This window comes from Pollicipes pollicipes, unplaced genomic scaffold (genome assembly GCF_011947565.3).
Source record: "Pollicipes pollicipes isolate AB1234 unplaced genomic scaffold, Ppol_2.1 Scaffold_7261;HRSCAF=8764_pilon_pilon_pilon, whole genome shotgun sequence".
In the NCBI taxonomy this organism is placed as follows: Eukaryota; Metazoa; Arthropoda; class Thecostraca; order Pollicipedomorpha; family Pollicipedidae; genus Pollicipes; species Pollicipes pollicipes.
This window is the reverse complement of record NW_023597054.1, coordinates 34,890,185-34,909,478: the sequence shown is the minus strand read 5'-3', so window position 1 is coordinate 34,909,478 and position 19,294 is coordinate 34,890,185. Positions and strand designations below refer to the sequence as shown.

General features: G+C 55.7%; 1 protein-coding gene across 1 annotated transcript; it reads left to right on the top strand.

Moving 5' to 3' along the window:
* Positions 1 to 628: 628 nt before the first annotated feature.
* Positions 629 to 18,646, top strand: LOC119111350 (uncharacterized). The gene is made up of 6 exons (XM_037235165.1): positions 629 to 644; positions 875 to 1,015; positions 10,054 to 10,251; positions 13,176 to 13,281; positions 15,003 to 15,202; positions 18,567 to 18,646. Exons 1-6 carry the CDS (start codon positions 629 to 631, stop codon positions 18,644 to 18,646), a joined length of 741 nt encoding a protein of 246 aa, XP_037091060.1.
* The last annotated feature ends 648 nt before the right edge of the window (positions 18,647 to 19,294 follow it).

Below are 19,294 nucleotides of genomic sequence, written 5' to 3'. Positions count from 1 at the left end.
TGTACCGCTGCAACTTTGGATGGGGATGAGGATAGTGAATGCAAAATGATCCCTTCAGCCGCGGTGCGACCTAAAGCAACAATGACGAACAGAGCACGAGGATAAGATTAACTGATATCTCGCCATCGCGCGGACCTTAGAGGCTAATAATCATTTCAAGAAACCAACACGCCTTCGTCGCGTGCACGATAGTCAAACATCTGGAAATGAGCAGTGCTAAGCTAACCACGTGAAAAGGCTGCATATGTACACGATCAGTCAATAATCATTTATTCATGGCTTTCCGTGGCAAGCAAATGGAACAAACCCTCATGATCCCTCCGCCAAAACTCCGCCACGGAGTATGATCAGACACGTGGCATGAGTTTTCTCAGCATTGTTGATGTTCCTAGAGATATCGGCGCCCATCACATTAAATATTATAGCACTTAAGTACCTAGCCGTGAGTATGGTGCATTCATGGCTCAGGCAGTTACTTCCCGGTGGTAAACACGTTGCCATTCACCACTGACTTGGATGGGGATACGTTGCCACTTTCTTAATGACGTGCTGTGGCGTAGTGTTGTCGCTCCACGATGACGGAACGATGGATGCTCCTTTTCTCGTAACTTTACAGTGGAGGTCAACCATGACGCAGCCCGCTGGTGACCTGTGGCGGTGAACACGTCCCTCGTCGGCAATTTGACGCCGTGCGTATCCCTCCGACTATGCGCGAGTTGTAGCGGCAGCCGTGCTGCCAGCTTGTTCAGTAACTTACAGTGTTCGACATACCACCGTTCATATAGGTGCTTTGCGGTGTGGTGCCGCCCTCCAGTGGCAGCCCCAGTGCGATGTGACCGGGCACCCGTGACCCCAACCGACCTCTGCGGCGCAGGCGTGGTGCAGAAGATCGGCAGCCCGTGCGCGGCGCCGGCCGACTGCCAGCAGGTGCGGAATGGCCTCTGCAACAGCACCTCCGGCACCTGCCAGTGCGCCGCCACACACCCCATCCCCAACGAGATCAGCTGCCTCACAGGTACTGTGACCGGCCGCTATTCCAACTTCGATGTGCTGATCTTTTCGAGCTTATCACAATAGAACCAAAAACCAAGAATCACAGCCGAAGCAAGCTCATCAGACGAACCAAGAATGCAAAAACTAACGCAAATCATAAGCAAACAGACGACATCTCTGATTGCAAAAGCAAATAGCTAAGAAGCCGAGCGATGTGAACCCAAAATAGCGTTACGCAGTGAGATCCATGGCCCAACGACCGGCACTGGCTTTGTTCCCCAGCAGTCACACAGCCTGTGGTATAGAGGGTTGATGCCGGGTAGGTTTTCCGATCCAAGCGGTCCGTGACACTAGTTGAAGGCTAACCTTCTGCAGTTTCCCAATGTTGTGTCAAACCCACAGCACTGGTGATCGAGGTCAACACCGGCTGCTGGCATTCCAGAAACGGGCAGCCCAACTTTGCAGTAATGGGCTCTTAATAAGCGCATAAGTGGGTTAGTGCCTAGGCAGGCGTGTTGAGGAATTCCCCAGTGGCAGGCTACAGTTCTTATTAGGAAGGGAAATCACGTTGGGAAAACCAGTTGTGTCAACAAATGTAGATTACGGAGAAGATGACGTCATAGTTGCGACATTATTCCAACGACGCAAAGTACGCCATTGCGTCAAGGATTCTTTCGAAATGAAACAGCGTTCGGTGTGGGAATATGACTCATGATTTGGTGCCAGGCCAGACGATGCCAGAGTACTTTCAGGTTTGTTTTGCTTTGCTAATTTTTGACGCGCTCATAAGCGACAGGCCTTGTGTGTGTGACCCTTTCAACCGATTGCACAGCTCATCGATTTGTTGTGTTGTGTACCACGTAGAGCCCTTCACAGATTGAATGAACAAAAGGATTCATAATCAATTGATTAATGGGACTAGGCTGGATTGCGGAACATCAAAGCGGAACTGATTGGAAGTAAATTGGGCTCTTCAATCTGGGAAGATGAATAGATCAGACTGGACCGAGTAGGGTAACGCGACTTTAAATGCTTGTACTTGTACCCATTTTTCCTATAATTGGTAGTGCCTTTATGTAGCCGGCCGAAATCTATTGGTATTGGTAATAACCGCAAATGTTTTTACTCTCAGAGAATGACCCGGATCAGATTTACAATGACTTGTAAAAGGTGGATTTGCTAATTAATTAAATTTAGAATTGGTGGGAAAATGGTATCCCCTTACTAAAATGGAATTCAGGGGAGTTCTGGTGTTGTTCTATTGCCATGGCCTGCTGGACCACAGAATCGATGAAATAGATATTTAACTACTGTGCTCGTCGACGATGACATTGCTCATGCGACGCTTCCGCCGATTATGGAGCAATAATTGCCGGCATACGAAAGAAAATAGCATTCTGCACAATCAGTGTTACCCCATCTCTATGCCTCTACTCCAGTGGGCTTAGCTTAGGGCCGGTACACCTTGGTACAGTGACATGAACACATGCGATTTGTGACTGACAGCCGGTTTTCCACTCATATAAAGGTCTCCACAATCAGCACACGACAACCAGCGCGACAGATTGTGATGATTGCGAGGTAAGCGGCTTAATTCGATCGTCTACCACACGCTTAGCGTGCTGTCGACTTGGACCCACCTGTTTGTATTTACGTGCGCACAGACGCACGCCCCCTGATTCAGCCGTGTGTGTTGATCCGTCTGGAGATCACGGCACTTCAATGGCTCCGCTGGCCAGGGCTGCGTCTAATGCAGGCTCACACCGCGTCCGTCCCAGCCTGTCTCGGGGAAGGGAAGAGGTGGGAGGGGGGGGGGGGGGGGGGCGCGGAGTTGAGTCCTCAGATCTCCGGCGATCCGGCCCGGCGGCGTCAGTTGTGGCGCGAGCGTGCGGCGACTCTGAGCAGCCGCCTTGCTTGCCGTCACGGCGCCGCTCGGACGCGCGTGTGTGTGTGCGGTGCGGTGGGGGTGGGGCGGCGGCCTCGGCGGTTCGGCGACGCGCGGGCAGAGAAATCAACATCCTTGCTGTGAGAGTAAACAGAACCACTGCCAGATCTAACAGCCGAAGGCACAGGGTAGTGGAAGGAAGATGCAATCGCAAGTGTGGCTGCTTGTGCCGGGGGGCTAGTTTTAGCAAAGTTGTTGATATAATAGTCACGTAAATTGATGAATTTTTTGCTCTGCTGTGCTAATTTTACCCACACATGGAGCATATTTGATCCCAATCTCGGGCATGGTAATATCTGTCGCCGGCACGAATTTAAGTTACTGGAAAATGCTTATCGCCCCGTGCAGTCCATACCTCCAGACGTCTGACAAATTATCGCGAATGTTTTGCGGGACGTGTAATCCGCTGAAGCTGCAGGCTAGTTAAAAACAGCTGCGGGAGACATAGAGGAGCAAGACGAATTAGAGCCCGGAATATTAATTACCAGTGACAATCGCATCAGAAGGAGTGGGGACTGCGATATAAAACGCGCATTCATTCATGCTACCAACACATAGTCATAGTTAATAAACCTACCACTCCGGTAAGAGACACACGAGAGAACCTTGCAGCCTCTCTTTCTGTAATAACTTACGGTTGAGATGCTGCCGACTTTGGAATCTAATCCTGACACCTGGATCAAACGAAATTGTTCACACAATTGTTCTGTCTTGTATGGATTATTCTATCAATGAGAGACTTGATCAGCGTTGTTCCACGATATCTGCCCAATTTATACTCCCTTATTCCCCGTCACAAATATGTCCTTTTTCTCTGCTCCCGAATATCTAAGCAGCACAAGATTACCAGCTTCGTCTCCGTCAGCTAAAACCAGCTCAGCATGTCTAGCACATCAGGCGTCTAGTAGCGGGCTCAGAACCCGTCTGAAGAGCCGCTGGCCGAGTGCAGCGCGTGACTCGAGAGTCGACATTCTCTGCCTCATTGTGACGTCTAGCACACCGGAAACACCCACTGTTCGGTCGCACTCAAGGTGCCTTTCACGGCATGTTGACTCGCGCGGCGACCATACTAACATCTCATTGGGACGTTTACCACTTAGTGCCGCCTCTCTCGGCCATACTAATCGAACATAACGACCTGCTGACATCCCCGTTGATCACGTTAATAACTTGTTGACACCTCCATCGGACCATTCTAATGACATGGTGAGAAGCTGGTGTTCCAAGCGCGTCGTCGCCGGGCCGGTCTGAGCCCGTCGGAGCCGCCCTGACTGCGCCTTCCTGGCGTTGACCGGGCGCCCCAGGCCGGCGGCGGGAGGGCGCCGTCGGTCGGTGAGGATGACACCCGACACGCTCGCCGCACTTGATGACACAGGATGTCGACGCGCGTGACCGCAGGACCCGGGGGGCTCACGTTAGTCACCGATCAGCCACGGCAGGGGAGGGGGCGAAACACGCCATCCACTCGTGCGGCATCGAGGCATGTGGTGCGTTTACTCAGTGACAGAGCACCCCACCGGTCGGCAGGGTGCGTGGTAGGACCGCGACTAGTGTTACGTCGTATCGCCGTCAGATCAATTATTAAGCTTCATGCGACTTCGAAGAACTGAATGTCGATATGGTCTAGGTGAATCAGCTCTGACTCACTCTACTTAAGGTGTTTAGTATTTCGTGCTCTGTTGACCCAAGCATCACATTCATGCAGCTTTTCGCGTATAAACGTTTATGACGTTTTTATTAACATCATCAACGTGCATATTAACAATATTAACATCCTTAGCCCGTACACTTCCACACATAGGTACAAGATGGCCGTAACACTCAGCCTGATAGAACCAGGTCAAATCTAGGCCCTGGATCGACCCAGGGCCAAGATTACTACTACTACCGCATGTTGAGCTGGCTCGTAACTCCACGAGGAACTCGATCCGTAGAAACATTATGCGTATCGTGTGTATCGCAGGTCAGCGTGATCCGCGCGCTTTCGTGCATTTGTTCATGTGGGAACTGGGAAATGCTCTTTGATGGACACCAGGGCACGCACATAGGTAGCGCGATGACAATCTTCACCAGGTGTCAGGTGCGCAGGTGCACGCCGCGTAATCGATGCGAGGTGAGCCTGAAAGCGGGCGAACGCCTCAAAAATCGTATTTATATATTGCGAATGCAGGTGACTAGGGTAGGTCCCAAGCCGGGCGCGACTAGGTTTGAATCAACCGCTGTTGCTGTCCGCCCCGGTGCAGGATGAGCTGCCGTGGCTGCTGTATGACTCTGATGGTCATACTCGGACCCCCGCTGCCTGGTGTCCATCCGCCAGGTGAACGCACTGCCCGTCACCATGACCCCGGAGGTGGCTGGCCGTCGGCAGGTTGTCCCTGCTGCGGGGTGACTCATTACCGCCTCGGCGAATCATCGGCACGGGCCCCAGCACGGTGCTGTCCTCGACACGGGCCCCTGCACGGTGCTCTCCTCGACACGGCCCCTGCACGGTGCTGTCCTCGACACGACCGGACGGTGCTGCCTCGCCTGCACGGTGCTGTCCTCGACACGGCCCCGGCACGGTGCTGTCCTCGACACGGCCCTGCACGGTGCTGTCCTCGACACGGCCCCTGCACGGTGCTGTCCTCGACACGGCCCCGGCACGGTGCTGCTCGACACGGTCCCGCACGGTTCTGTCCTCGGACAAGGGCCCCTGCACGGGTGCTAGCCCTCGACACGGCCCCGACACGGTACTGTCCTCGACACGGCCCCGGCACGGTGCTGCCCTCGACACGGGCCCCTGCACGGTGCCCTCCTCGACACGGCCCCTGGGCGCCGCTGTCCTCGACACGGCCCCTGCGCGCCGCTGTCCTCGATACGGGCCCCCCGCACGGTGCTGTCCTCGACACGGGCCCCCCGCACGGTGCTGTCCTCGACACGGCCCCCCGCACGGTGCTGTCCTCGACACGGGCCCCTGCACGGTACTGTCCTCGAGACGGGCCCCCCGCACGGTGTTCTCCTCGACACGGCCCCTGCGCGCCGCTGTCCTCGATACGGGCCCCCACGCATCGGTTGCTGGTCCCTGACACGGGCCCCCCGCACGGTGCTGTCCTCGACACGGCCCCCGCACGGTGCTGTCCTCGACACGGGCCCCTGCACGGCGTTATCTTCAACGCGAGCCCCCCGTAAGGTGCTGTCCTCGACACGGGCCCCTGCACGGCGCTGTCCTCGACGCGGCCCCATGAGCGGCGCCGTCTTCGACACGGGCCCCTGCACGGCGCTGTCCTCGACGCGGCCCCCCGCACAGTGCTGTCCTCGACACGGGCCCCCGCACGGCGCTGTCCTCGACGCGGCCCCATGAGCGGCGCCGTCTTCGACACGGGCCCCCCGCACGGTGCTGTCCTCGACACGGGCCCCCCGCACAGTGCTGTCCTCGACACGGGCCCCCCGCACGGCGCTGTCCTCGACGCGATCCCCTGCGCGGCGCCGTCTTCGACACGGGCCCCCCGCACGCTGCCGTCCTTGACGCGGGTCCCCTGCACGGCGTTGTCCTCGACACGGGCCCCTGCACGGCGCTGTCCTTGACACGGGCCCCTGCACGGTGCTGTCCTTGACACGAGCCCCTCGCACGGCGCTGTCCTTGACACGGGCCCCTGCGGGTGCAGTTGAGAAATACGTGTAGGGTTGCGTTATGCACCCTCCCTCCCCGCTGTTGCTGTTTCCTGATGAGCTGTTCGCATATGACGTGAATTGGCCCGCTATATACCCAGTACGTTTCATGCATTACCATAGCATTTCGTGCGCGCGCTAAGTAGCATTGTCAAATCACCTCACTCGGTCAACGGTAATTGGCTCTCCCCTAATGTGACTAATAGCCTGCTCAGATTAGGTCAATTGGAAAATGCATGACACAGTTCCAACACGTAATCCGGACAACTTTGTTGTTAAATTAATTCGGTGCCTGATTCGATCCAAATTGGCCATGTCAATCCCACCGACGGGGAGGGAAATGAGCGTCCCGGTGCGTGCAACCATAACCAGGCATTCACGCATGCCGCTGTACGAGACGCCCCAAAAGACAGAGCGGTTTGTTGCATTTAGTGTGATGACCTTACGACAAATGAGTGCAGTGATTTCAGTCAGATAACGCAGGACTGCAGCAAGCGACTTGTTAAAGTCGATGCTGGCATGTGCTGGCTGGCCGACGCACTGGTTCAAACTCATAGGGATAAACAAGCTTATAAGGATTGCTTCGATGGTTTACTTGACATCGCTCAATGCAAGCGCATGTGGTGGATAGCATGCGCCTCAGAAGCGTTGAGGCCTCGGCGCTGCAGTGCGCCTAACTTTGTGGTTAGAGACTTCTCGTCTGGTGCATAGGGTGCACTTGCACTACTACCAGAAATCCATCGCTGTTACCCAGCTCTCAAACGTGGTAATGGGGACAGCTTAGGTGCCGTTCTTGGTGGCTGCAATGTTGTCAGATCCGCTGTTAGCAGTGTTGACGACAGCGGGATGCATTTTGAGACCAATATCTAAAGTGACACATGGTAATGAGAAAAGAGTCCCAAAATTCGTATGACCTTAAATATGCCGGATTTCACGTCTAAATTTACGTCATTTCATCAATTCTTCTAGGCTAATGCGACAAAAAAATGTACTCGTTTTTCTATACTGCGTCTATTTCGTGTCTATGTTCAACCTGGAATAATGAATCTTCCTCTTCCAAAGCGAACAGTGTGCGGATGACGTCATTACTGCTGACAATTGGACTTCAGCGTGCTCAACTTCAGACAAAATTGAGCCCGTCAGCGTGGGGATAGCTTGTAACTTGGAATAATCGTCCTAATCTTTATTGCATTTATTCGCTTTAAAGCACGCGTTGTTTCTAGAAAAATTACATTCGGGCAATTGTTAAGGGCAATGATGGAGCGGCCAAATTGCACAGATCCATAAAATTACTAAAATATAGGCAGTTGTGGATCGTATAGCATTCATCAGAGGTTGACCAGTTCTTGAACAGATAAGTGGGCGCTTTTATTTTTGATGCAAACCGCTCGCTGTGGGGCACTTAGCTTCCAAAGACATGCGATACCCCGCCTGAATGTGTGAACCCCATGCCTGAACCCACACGCATGAACGACGAAACCTATGTAAAGATTGTATGCATTAACGGCGCAACAATAAATTTGTTCGACACATTTCAAATTGGAAAACGTATTAGGCCATTCCGCCGAACAGTCCACGCAATTAGGTTGGCTAATTAGTTTGGTGTTTGATGGTGCTCCAAATTGTCTACGTCAATCGCTCCGACGGTAAAAGAATGGCCGTCGGATCGCGCGCCACTCCAATCAGGCCGCGACGCCGAACTGTATCAGAGCCGTACCATTGCCACGGTGGTACCCTGCCAATGAGGGTCAGTTCGATCCGGGTGGCCGGGGCGCAGCTCTGCACAGCATCTCGCAAATTCTCCCGGCAAGAGACTGCTGTCCGATGCACTGGACCGGCTGGTTGGGTGGGGCGCTCAGGGCACAGGCAACGAGCTTTGCTTGGCTGGTGCGCAGAACCCAAAAAACATTCATGCAACGCATCCAGCAACTTGTACTGGGAGGAGTGAATCAGTGAGATGATATTCTAGGTAACAATAGAACGGTAGATCAACGGGGGTGGGGAAGCGGACAAAATTATGTGTTATGTTAGAAAAGGGTAGGTTACTGATGCGACACTGTGGCTTAAGTCTGGTTGATGTACTTTAAGCGGGTGGGTGACGGTTCGATGAGACACGTTAAGGATGTAAAGCAGGTGAGCGTGAACTTAACCTAAATGGGAGCACTTGCGTGTAAACCTGTGGGTACATTTCGGAACGGAAATCAAACCGGTAAGATTGAGAAGGCCTCTGACATCAATATATCGGACAAGCTCTCATGTACATGAAGTGTTTCTTTTTGTGAACAGTTTGATGGAAATACAGTGACACTAGAACAGCATGTGCTGCTGTAGCAGAGCATACCATTTTATCCTCAATCTACGTTATTCCATTTCATGGTTCTCTTGAACGTATTGCATTTGCGCAACAGAGATGCTCTCCTGTTCATGTATTGAGCAGCATCCTGGCGTATAGGCTGCGCCGTCGTGTACCCAAGTCGTGCGGTACAAGCCAACGGAGATTCAACGCAGAGCTGACTTTTAGCCGGCAGCGATCACAGGTGACAGATTTGGCACTATCAGTCAGAAAACCCAGCAATCAAGCCATCTCGAGTCGATCATATGTTCTGAACAACTCAGCCAACAGAGGTCAGCAGGGGTGCCGCGAGCTCAGAGGCGGCTCTTAGACTCCAATGAGGTGAAGTCGGCTGGACGGACCAGTGCCACGCGCACGACTGCCATACGCCACATTACAAATGACATGCTGAGCTCACGTGTCCAGGAGAGAGATCGGGCAGGCCTGAGACAGTTCGACACATGGTCAAAGTACTTTAAAGAATTCATGTCAAGCTATAGGTCATGGTATCCCCAACGGACTTGTAAGAAGGTCAAATGTCTTCTGGCATGTAAGGGCCCTTGAGTCCATCGCTGGAACAAGAATGAAACACCTCAGCTTCGAGAGATGGAGGTAGTGTGTGAGTGACCGCATTCTGTCGTATCTTTGTCGCCATTCTAACAGCTACGTCGTATCGTTCCAGATTCGCGCATTCCCAGTCAGTTATCAGTACGGTCATCAGACCGGATAGTAGTGTTACGGGTGATGGCTGTTGGGCATCCAGTCCAACCCAGTCCAAAATTTAAAAGCCCAATCCACCCAGCAATCCTCTTCTCACGGACTGTGAATTGAATCCGGTCGGATCAGTCCCAGTAAAGTATTTCCCATCACAACCACCCAGCAATCGCCAACATTTCAATCCTGTGCCGCACCCAAAAATAGGCCTGACCTTCTTCAATATGCTCCAAATAACTTGCAGCGCTCATCTGTTGTTTTCTCACCCAATCCTGATCTCTTTGACCGTTCCTGAGCAAAATCATTTTGGCTTTTCGGATACAGACCAGTCGAACCTAATGATGAATCCCAATCCAGTGGTTCTACCCAGTCCATTACCGGCTCTGCCGCGCGGACGGAGGTCAAGCTCTGCCTTTTTCAGAGGTCAAACATGGCGAGTTCAGCCGTGACGGATATGTTCCAGCCGCGTGGGTGAACGAGAGCTGCACCATCTCGAGCCAGTGCCGGCCTGAGGAATCGCACTCGCAGTGCGTGCGCGGCGTGTGCACATGTGACGTCAAGTACTACATCCACACGTACACCGACGACACGACGTCCTGCCTGCTGCGCGCCGCACACGGTAAGCGTGCCACCCGCGTCCCCCGCGCTCGCCCAGACCGATGTCGACCCCGTCAGCGGCGGCCGGCGAGCGCTCCTCGGGTCATACCAGCGGGGCCATCGATCAGGCCGCGCCCACCGCGGCCCGACCCGCGGAACCGGGCCGCAGCGAGAGCACGGCACCGCGACGACGCGCTGAAGAGCCTTTCGACGCCCGAGGACCGGTGAAATTTTAATGAAGGCACGGGAGGGGCAGGAAATTCGCAAATGAAGAATGAAGTCTCAACTGGAGCAATGGCGCTAAAGCCACTGTTAATGGAGCACTGAGAAACTATAAGCTTTTTCGGTTCGGCGATGGCGGTGTCGACTAAGCTCGACAAATAGCCTGACGCACCTTCTTGTTCTTGGTGTGTCAAAAAGACCCTTTATTTCTTCCTCATTCAGCTGTTTTAAGGCCAACTTGAGACATTCATCATTCCAAACACATAATGTACTGCCTTTTTTAAGCAGCACAAATGGCGTGTGATTATGCCCTGACACTCGGGGCAGCAGCTACAGCTGCGCTTTGTATCGCGGTAAGATATTTTCATGTATGGGCCGACGAAAACGCCGCCATTGCCCGCTTGTTCTCGACGTACGGTCTCCCTCTACGTAGGCGTAATTACGCCCACTTCTGAAGGGTGTGGTATCATATCTGGTGATGACATCGCACTGCTGTGCGCGCTCTTCAGATCATTTCAAACCATAACGCACGTAAACGGCCATTAAGGCTTACTCCTTACTGAAAGGTTAGCGAAAAAGTAAATGTTAGTCCATCTGATCGTATGACACTGGATTTGCCAGAGTATGAAGGAAGAAGGCCGGTGGGAGCCATCGCCGAGCCCATTCTCGCCTCCATTCATCACGGTATTGTCTACCGAGGACTACCAAAGCCCAGTCTGAGCGGGTGTTACCAGCGTAGCACCATAGTTGTATACCTTCGATAGACGAGTGGCGGCGCGACCCTGCGGGACACCCATCACCAGCTGATGTCGTCCTGATGCGCCCAAGCCTCGCGCTTACCCTGCTCATTTCCTCTGCACTTACCAGTATGGTCCCCAGCCCCTCGAAGGGAGCGGCAATGGCGTACCCACTCAGCCGCGCTGGCACCTCACCTCTTTGGCGTCGGTGTGTATCACTGGTTGGGGGAGTCCCACTAGTCTGTTTCAGGCCGCGCGCTCTCGGCGACAGAGGTGAGACCCAGCCTCTCTCTCCCTCTCTCTCCTCTCCCTCTCTCTCTCTCTCTCTCTCTCTCTCTCTCTCTCTCTCTCTTCTCTCTCTCCTCTCTCTCTCTCTCTCTCTCTCTCTCTCTCTCTCCTCTCTCTCTCTCTCTCTCTCTCTCTCTCTCTCTCTCCTCTCTCTCTCTCCTCTCTTCTCTCCTCTCTCTCTCTCTCTCTCTCTCTCTCTCTGTCTCTCTCTCTCTTCCTCTCTCTCTCTACTCTCTTCTCTCTCCTTTTTTTCTCTCTCTCTCTTTCTCTCTCTCTCGTTTCTCTCTCTCTTCTTTCTCTCTCTCTCTTTCTTCCTAATTCTCTCTCTCTTCCCCTCTTCTCCATTGATCTCTCTCTCCCCCCTCTCTCTCTCTATTCTCACCCCTCCTCTCCCTCTCCCCCTCTCTCTGGCTCCCCCTCTCTCCGTTGCAGTCCTGCGTGTTCGATACCAGGCCCCTGCATGCTATCCACGGTACATTGCCTTCGTTTGGTGGCGGACCTGGCCGGCTTTCGCCGTGCCAGGCATAAGCTAGTGCCCTAGCTTCCTTAAAACCGTCACCATTAGTCCGTCAATGAATGTTAGCCGCGCATCTACCACCACCACCACCAAAGCCACCTCACAGTTGTGGTGGCATACGTTTTACCTGCACCTCACGAGCCGTCTGAATGTAAGTCGCTTAAGGCTGCAATCGATGCATTGCTGTGCAGTAGAGTAAGGTAACATTATACATAACGGAACTGTTTTGCTGGTCATAACGGCTCTCAGACAATCTCTTTACATGTCTTGGTAATATGGGAAGCAGGACGTCGATTATGAGGGACATGTAAAGTGTTATTACCGCCGTGCCGTCGATGCGTTTCATGGTCGTGTAGCTGTAAGGAGTTGGAACGCTTCCTTGCACTTGTCGTGTGTCCGTGCGAAATTGGTGGTTTAGCTTTCCGTGTCCTTTGCTCGACTTGAACAAGGGTTAGTGCCGGATATCGTGTCGCAGCGGACTCATCAGCATAAATATTTCAGAGCAGATGCGTTGTTTTTTCAACGCACATTTCCACCGTGAGCTGCCCGGCCGGATCGCTGGCCATTGGCGGCTGCAGTGCCGCGTCGGGTTAGGACGAGCCGCTGACGGGGTGGCGCAGGGGATCGGTGGCGGCTGCAGTGCAGTGTCGGGGTGGGACGAGCCGCTGACGGGGCGGCGCAGGGAATCGGTGGCGGCTGCCGTGCAGTGTCGGGGTGGCACGAGCCGCTGACAGGGCGGCGCAGGGGATCGGTGGCGGCTGCAGTGCAGTGTCGGGGTGGCACGAGCCGCTGACAGGGTGGCGCGGGGGATCGGTGGCGGCCAAGTTTGAGCACAGTCGGCTGATTTACAGCTCACGTCCGGAGCCGCACACGGACGCCAAAGTTGGCCGTGTTTACAGCGAATCGGCCGGAGTTTTTTTTCCAAGTCACGTTGATTTCCACGCGCATCACCGGATGGACGGCAGCACCCGAGTCCACTCGGAACACGGCGGAATGGATTGGACGTGTGCGGCAGAAAAATGCACCGGATTAAATCTCGCCCAGCTTTTTATCCGATGGCAGGCGCAAAAGCACACTGTCATCTCATGTATGCTACATGGCAGGCACGTAAGGGGATAACTGCTGGCTGCTTGCATGCCTGCCCCGACCACGACCGTGCGGTGACGCTGGGGTACATTACAGTCGGCGACGAGTACAAGACGCCGGTGGACCCGGTGATGATCGGTATCCTGGCCTCGTTGGTGCTCATGTTCGTCATCATCTGCGTGGTGCTCCGGCTGTTCAGCAAGTGAGTGTTGGCTGTGCAACACGCTGCGTTTCTTCGTCTTACATTGGCGTCTACCGGGTGGGGATAACGAAACCAAACAAGCCTGATGAGAGTCTGGTGACACGCACTGTTGTGAGCTGGGTCAGCTGCTGCTGCTTGAATGCTGTTGATGGTGTGTAGTGGTTTGTTCTTCGCCAGACATTGACTGGCTGCGTGCCCTCAGGTTAATTTTATCATGCCGGTAAACATTGAGGGGAAAGTGGTTACAAGGAACCAACGTTCAAATATCCCTAGTAGCCATGTAAATGCATGTGTACATATATATATATATATATATATATATATATATATATATATATATATAGGAATGGCTCGCACTTAGGTTCAGGATAAAAATTTGTCTTTATTCGGTGACAGCGTGATATGCTGCGTATCGATGAACGATATTAACGATTGCGCACTTGCTCACACCACACATCGCACCCACCGTATCCAGTGGGCGTAGTCCTGAGGCTGGAAATGTTTCCGTTTTGTTCATGCTTTAGCCGATTTTTTTTTGCGTGGGTTTTGTTATGCGATTTGGGCGGTTTGAACCGTCTGTTATACCCATGTTTCCACGGGGTTTCCGATTCGGATCAACGGAATATGCCGTGAGAAGCTCTATTTGATATACACAATACTGATTTCCGTAACGTTATAAATATTTACTCCGTGCCGCTTGCCATTTTCATTCACTGGCGTGCACAAAGATGAATTTTCCACTAGCCAGGGACATTCCCCGTGCAATATTTCCCATCAAAGAGCCTGACTGTCATTGAGCGATGGCCTGTGTCCTGATCATCTCCGTCAGGAGGCCACCTGTCCCCCACCATATCCGTCAGGTCACTTGTCCCGGTCATCTCCATCAGGCGGTCACTCGTCCCGGTCACCTTCGTCAGAAGGCCGGTGTCCATGGCGGTGCCAAAAAGACAAGTCTCATGTACCTGTCTAACCGTGGCATAGGATGAGCACCTGTCCGGCAGCGACACGACATGAAGGCTCCATTGTCCGAGGTGGCTGCATCAGTAATTGAACGAACATTTATACTACTTTAGCCTTATCGCTGGTTCATTACTGCCTAACGTTCGCGTGCGGACTGTATGGAGATTTACGGAGCAAAATCGGCGTTTTGCAGCAATGTCATGCCTATGAATCCAACTTTGGCACGGAATCACGCTGATCGCAAATCAATGTCCGACCGCCTTTGGGCAGGAAATTGCCTTCAGCAGCGAAGAACGGGTAGTGAATGCCTGCCACTGGGCTTCAGTGCCGCGCGAGGCCAATACCATTCGAAGGCGGGCGGCCGGCCGCCACCGCCGTCCGGCTGTCACAGCCCGGCTGTGCGGCGGATAGCGACCGAGACGTGCCAGTGGCGGCTATCTGACGGCCGGCCGTCGGGAGCGGCAGCCGCGGCTGCCCATTACCGGGCTGGCGTCGGCCTCCGCCGGCGTGCCTGCCACTCACGCTCGGTCCGTCGGCCGCGGCGCCGGCGCTCCTTTCGATACTCACGCCCGCCGACTGGGGCGAATCGCAGCCCACCGATGGTTCAGAGGCTGAGGTCCGAGAGCCGCCGCACGGCCACGCTGGAAGCCTGGCGATCCACCCCCCCCCCCCCCCCGTGTGGCTAGTGGTGGTGTAATTGGCGTTTTCTAGTCTCAAGAGCTGGACTTGCATGCTGACATGCGTGTGCTTGTGCGTTTCAGAGCGCAGTTCCGCCAGAACCGGACCATCCTGAATTCGGCCAACCCGCGGCTCATGAACGCCTCGTTTCTGAAGGGCTCGCTGATCAAGTCACCGGTGGAGCAGCTGCGCGAGTCGCGCGGCTCGCATAGCTCGCGTGGCAGCCGTGCGCCCAGTCTCACGTCCCTGCAGCGAGCCGAGGGCGAGGCGGCCGCCGAGAACGGTACGCCCCCGCCGGAGGGCGAGGCGGAGGCCGAGAACGGTGCACCGCCGGCCCGCGTGCCGCCGCCAGCCGTAAGCCCAACCATGTTTTGACTGCAGTTAGTGACCGCGCCCGGCGGCGGCGGCGCCGCGCCGGCGACGCGGCCACCGTCGACGGGCAAGCTGAGTGGCACTACCGCACGTGGCACAACCGCACGTGGCACGGGCCACCGTCGCGGCAGCACCAGATACCGGGACCAGGCGGCACCGGGCGGGACACGGGCGTACGTGCGGCACCTCCGCGGAGGCGCCTGACACGGGTCACAACGCAGGGACTGCCACGGGCAGGCCGCCCGCCTCTCATGCAGTCGTTGGAGCCGTCACGGCAGACGGCAGACACGACGTCTGAGCCTGCTTGCCGCCTGTTCCAGCTGCCTGTCATGCCACGCACCTTGCACCGGCACGTGCGAGGGCCTTCATTCCGAGATGTGTCACATCCGCAGCGTGACGGATTGTGACCCCCCCCCTTCCCCCTCCTCGCTCCGCCCCTACCTGTCACAGACAATGATCAACGATGATCACCGACGATCCAGAGGAAAAGATCAGTAGTCTGCATCGAGTATGAGCCGATGTTGCGAAGGTGCTCATCTTCGGAGTTAGTGCCTAGCACGGCTAAGGCAGAGTTTGGGCGCGTGGCCTCAGCTCCGTGTACGGGGTAGAGTGATAAAGATGATCACTATCGTTTCGCAGATAAGATCTCCTGTACTTTCATATAGTTTGTGGATCCGACTTTTCGACGCCAAGTGCAGCTAAGTGGCAGTAAAATGTTGGATTCTTTCGCGCGAGTCGCTGATATGGACGGCACACGCTAGGTGCCAATGCTAACGGCTGCATAATGGATGATGCGGTTCGTCCTCCACCCGTAGGGCTGTCTGCACCATTCGGGGTCGGGGATTTCAATATGTTATCCATGAGGGTGACATGCTTAGGTGATATCCGGGTATGCAAGGGTGTCACCGCGTCTCTGGCCTTTGGCATAAATCGGGATTGGAGTTGTCGAACTTGAATCTGGAGACATCTTGACCCTAAAATGGCATTGGAAATGGGGAAACGTGAAAACCCACAGGGCATTGGCAAAATGAGAAAATAAAATATCACCTTATGAAAATGGTGAGAACATGCCCCCCTCAGCCCCCCTCCTCAGTGATTACACCCATGCAGGCATGCAAGCATTTCTTTTTTTATGTAAAGAAACCATGGGTTTAACCCACCACCCCATCCTTCGGTGCGCTGCGGTAGAAACACAAGAAAACAAACGCGTTATTTGTCCGCAATAAACTTTATGAGATTTAGAATATATCGCATAGTGCCAACGGAAGATAACTGCTAATGTCAGTAACTTTACCCATCACGTTGTTTCCTTGATCTGCTCTTAAATCGTTTCGACATATTTCCGTCCAGTTGCTCCACTGCATGCTTTCGCGGCATCCCCCATCTCGCTGGTACGTTCGTTATCAATGCCTGCGGCTTGATGACCCGCTACATGGCCCGAAAGGTTAGCTGTCGCGTGCCTGATCGACTACTGGGCTTTGCGCTCGGCTCGGGCGCGCGAGCCTGCACGCCGCGCCTGCTCTCGGGCGCGAGCCGGACATGCACGAGCAGGTCAATCGACCGGCAGGTCTGTCGGCCGGCGCGCCTGCCGCGCTCGTGTGTCGGGCGTGAGTGAGCGTCCGTAATCTGGCCGCCATCGCCCGGTCACGCCGTCGGCCCCGGCCGATAGCTCAGACAGCCGGGACGTCTGATTGCTCCCAGCTGACCCATCGCCGCCCGTTCTATTAGCCCGGGAATGTTGTCGGCGACGAGCGGCGACACCGGGTCCCAAGGCGCCGACAGCCACGGGCAAAGGGCCCCGCCTGGCCACAGGGTCCGGCTCTAATCACGCTTGAGCTATTTGACGACACACTCACCGCTTAGACCTGGAGCGTGACCTGGCTGCAAAACACGGCGTGGAGGTGTTCCGGTTGACGATAAGACCTCAGGCAGGGTGGCCGAATCAGGTCACAGGGCACCGCTACCTCGAACGGGCCAGGTTGGACCAGATCACATGGCACCGTTACCTCGGGCAGGTCAAGTTGGACCAGGTCACATGGCACCGCTACCTCGGGTCAGGTCGAGTTGGACCAGGTCACATGGCACCGCTACCTCAGGCCAGGTCGAGTCGGACCGGGTCACATGGCACCGCTGCCTGGGGCCAGGTCGGGTCGGACCGGGTCACATGGCACCGCTACCTCAACCAGGTCGAGTCGAACCAAGCCGCATGGCACCGCTGCCTCGGATCAGGTCTAGTTGGACCAGGTCACATGACACTGCCATCGCGGCGAGTCGGAACCGATGGCGAAGTCGTCTCTGGGCCGTCTGAGGCGACCAGCGGGCGGAGCTGAGGCTCCGATGTGATGCGGCTCTGGGACACACCGTCGCGCTGAGTACGGCGCGACGGCATTGGGTATTGGATACAGTATTGGGCTGCGGCGCAGGAGATGATCCGTCTCGGCGCAGGCGCCAATAGCCGGCCCGATGACGGCAAGGCCTGGTGTAGAGAGGCAGATCCCGCAGAAGAGGTGGCGTGAGACGGGCCGGGCAACGAGTCGGCACCAGGGCAGCCGCTGAGACCGAGCCCGAGGGTCTGGCGCTGCGCCGCCGGTGGAGAGGTGCCGAAATCGACCGAGGATCCTGGTTGGTGCTGCTGATTAGGAGTCCAGACATGGATTGAGAATCTGAGTCTGTACTACCGGTGGGAGCATCCAAACTGCGAAGCCAGGCTTGAGTCGAGACGCTTAAAGATGCAAACTAGAAACCCCTGAATAACCAAGCCCGGAAATTGAATAAAACGACCGAACCCGGACCACGCCCTGTTGCCCACCCCTCGCCAGTCTCGCGACCTCCTTCTCAGTGACGCAGCGTTACTCTCCCTCACGGCACGCTCGCAGTCCAGCCATGCACCAGCACGCCCCGTCGCTTGAAGTCAGGTGGTACGAACTGACACGGCGCCGAGGCGACCGGCCCTGCGGTACCAGGCGCTGAGAGGACGCCGCCGCGCCACGCTCACGCCCACTACCGCCGGGCACCCGCGTGATCACGTGTGGCATTGTGCACGGAGGAAGTCGAGGTCAGGAATAATGACGGGCTCCTTGAGTGGTCTGGTCTAAAATAAGGTGGCTTAAATCACGGGTTTTGCGTAACCTCGCCAATCAGCGATTTAACGAAGGTAACAGCGACCAAGGGTACGGACAATCCGGGCGGCAGCAGCGGTCACGCCCGCTTTCCGCGCTGACCGGCGCGGCGCAGTCGCGCGGCTGCCTGCTGACCAGCGCCCTCCGTTCCGGCAGGCGAACAGCGACGCACCAGCGCGGCAGACGGCGCCGACCTGAACCACGTCAAGGTGGAGGTGACCGGCCACGGACGCTAGGAGGAGGCAGCACGCCGGTCCCGGTGCCTTCCGCGTGCAGGCCGCCTCCGAGTCCGCCCACGTTTTATACTGGGCCGGACCGCTCCTTAGTTCAGCACACCGCCCGACCTGCTGTGACCTGTACATAGCGGTTACATTCATTTCTCCGCCCTTTACGTGTGTCGATGTGTATGGTGTGGTGCAGATCAGCTTGATAATTTGTTGCGAACGTGCAGCATTGGTGGCGCCGACTTTGGTGGGATGCATCTCTCCGTTTTCCTACCCGCTTGCGACGAAGGCGCGTGTGAGTGCGTATTTTATCTACCGTTACAAACTTATAGCGTGATTAGGCTCACCCGTAGGATAGTCATGTCGACCTCACATCGATTCCGTCTCTGTGCGGGCCTCTCGCGTCTCTGCCGCTGGTCGAGGCTCGGCCGGCAGGGCGGAGGCGCCGGTCCGCTCCGGCCGTTGGCGTCGCCGGGAGTCGTCAGCGCCGACGCGGGGCGCGCGCGGCGCCCGGTCCGCCCGCGTCGGACCCGGCGCCGCGCCCCGCCCAATCACGACCCTGACCTTCGGGGAAGAGGTCAGGGTCGTGTCCGCAGCGACGCTGGACGCCGCGACCCGCCGCGACCCGGCCGCAGCGCGCGCCAGGCTGCATCACACGGC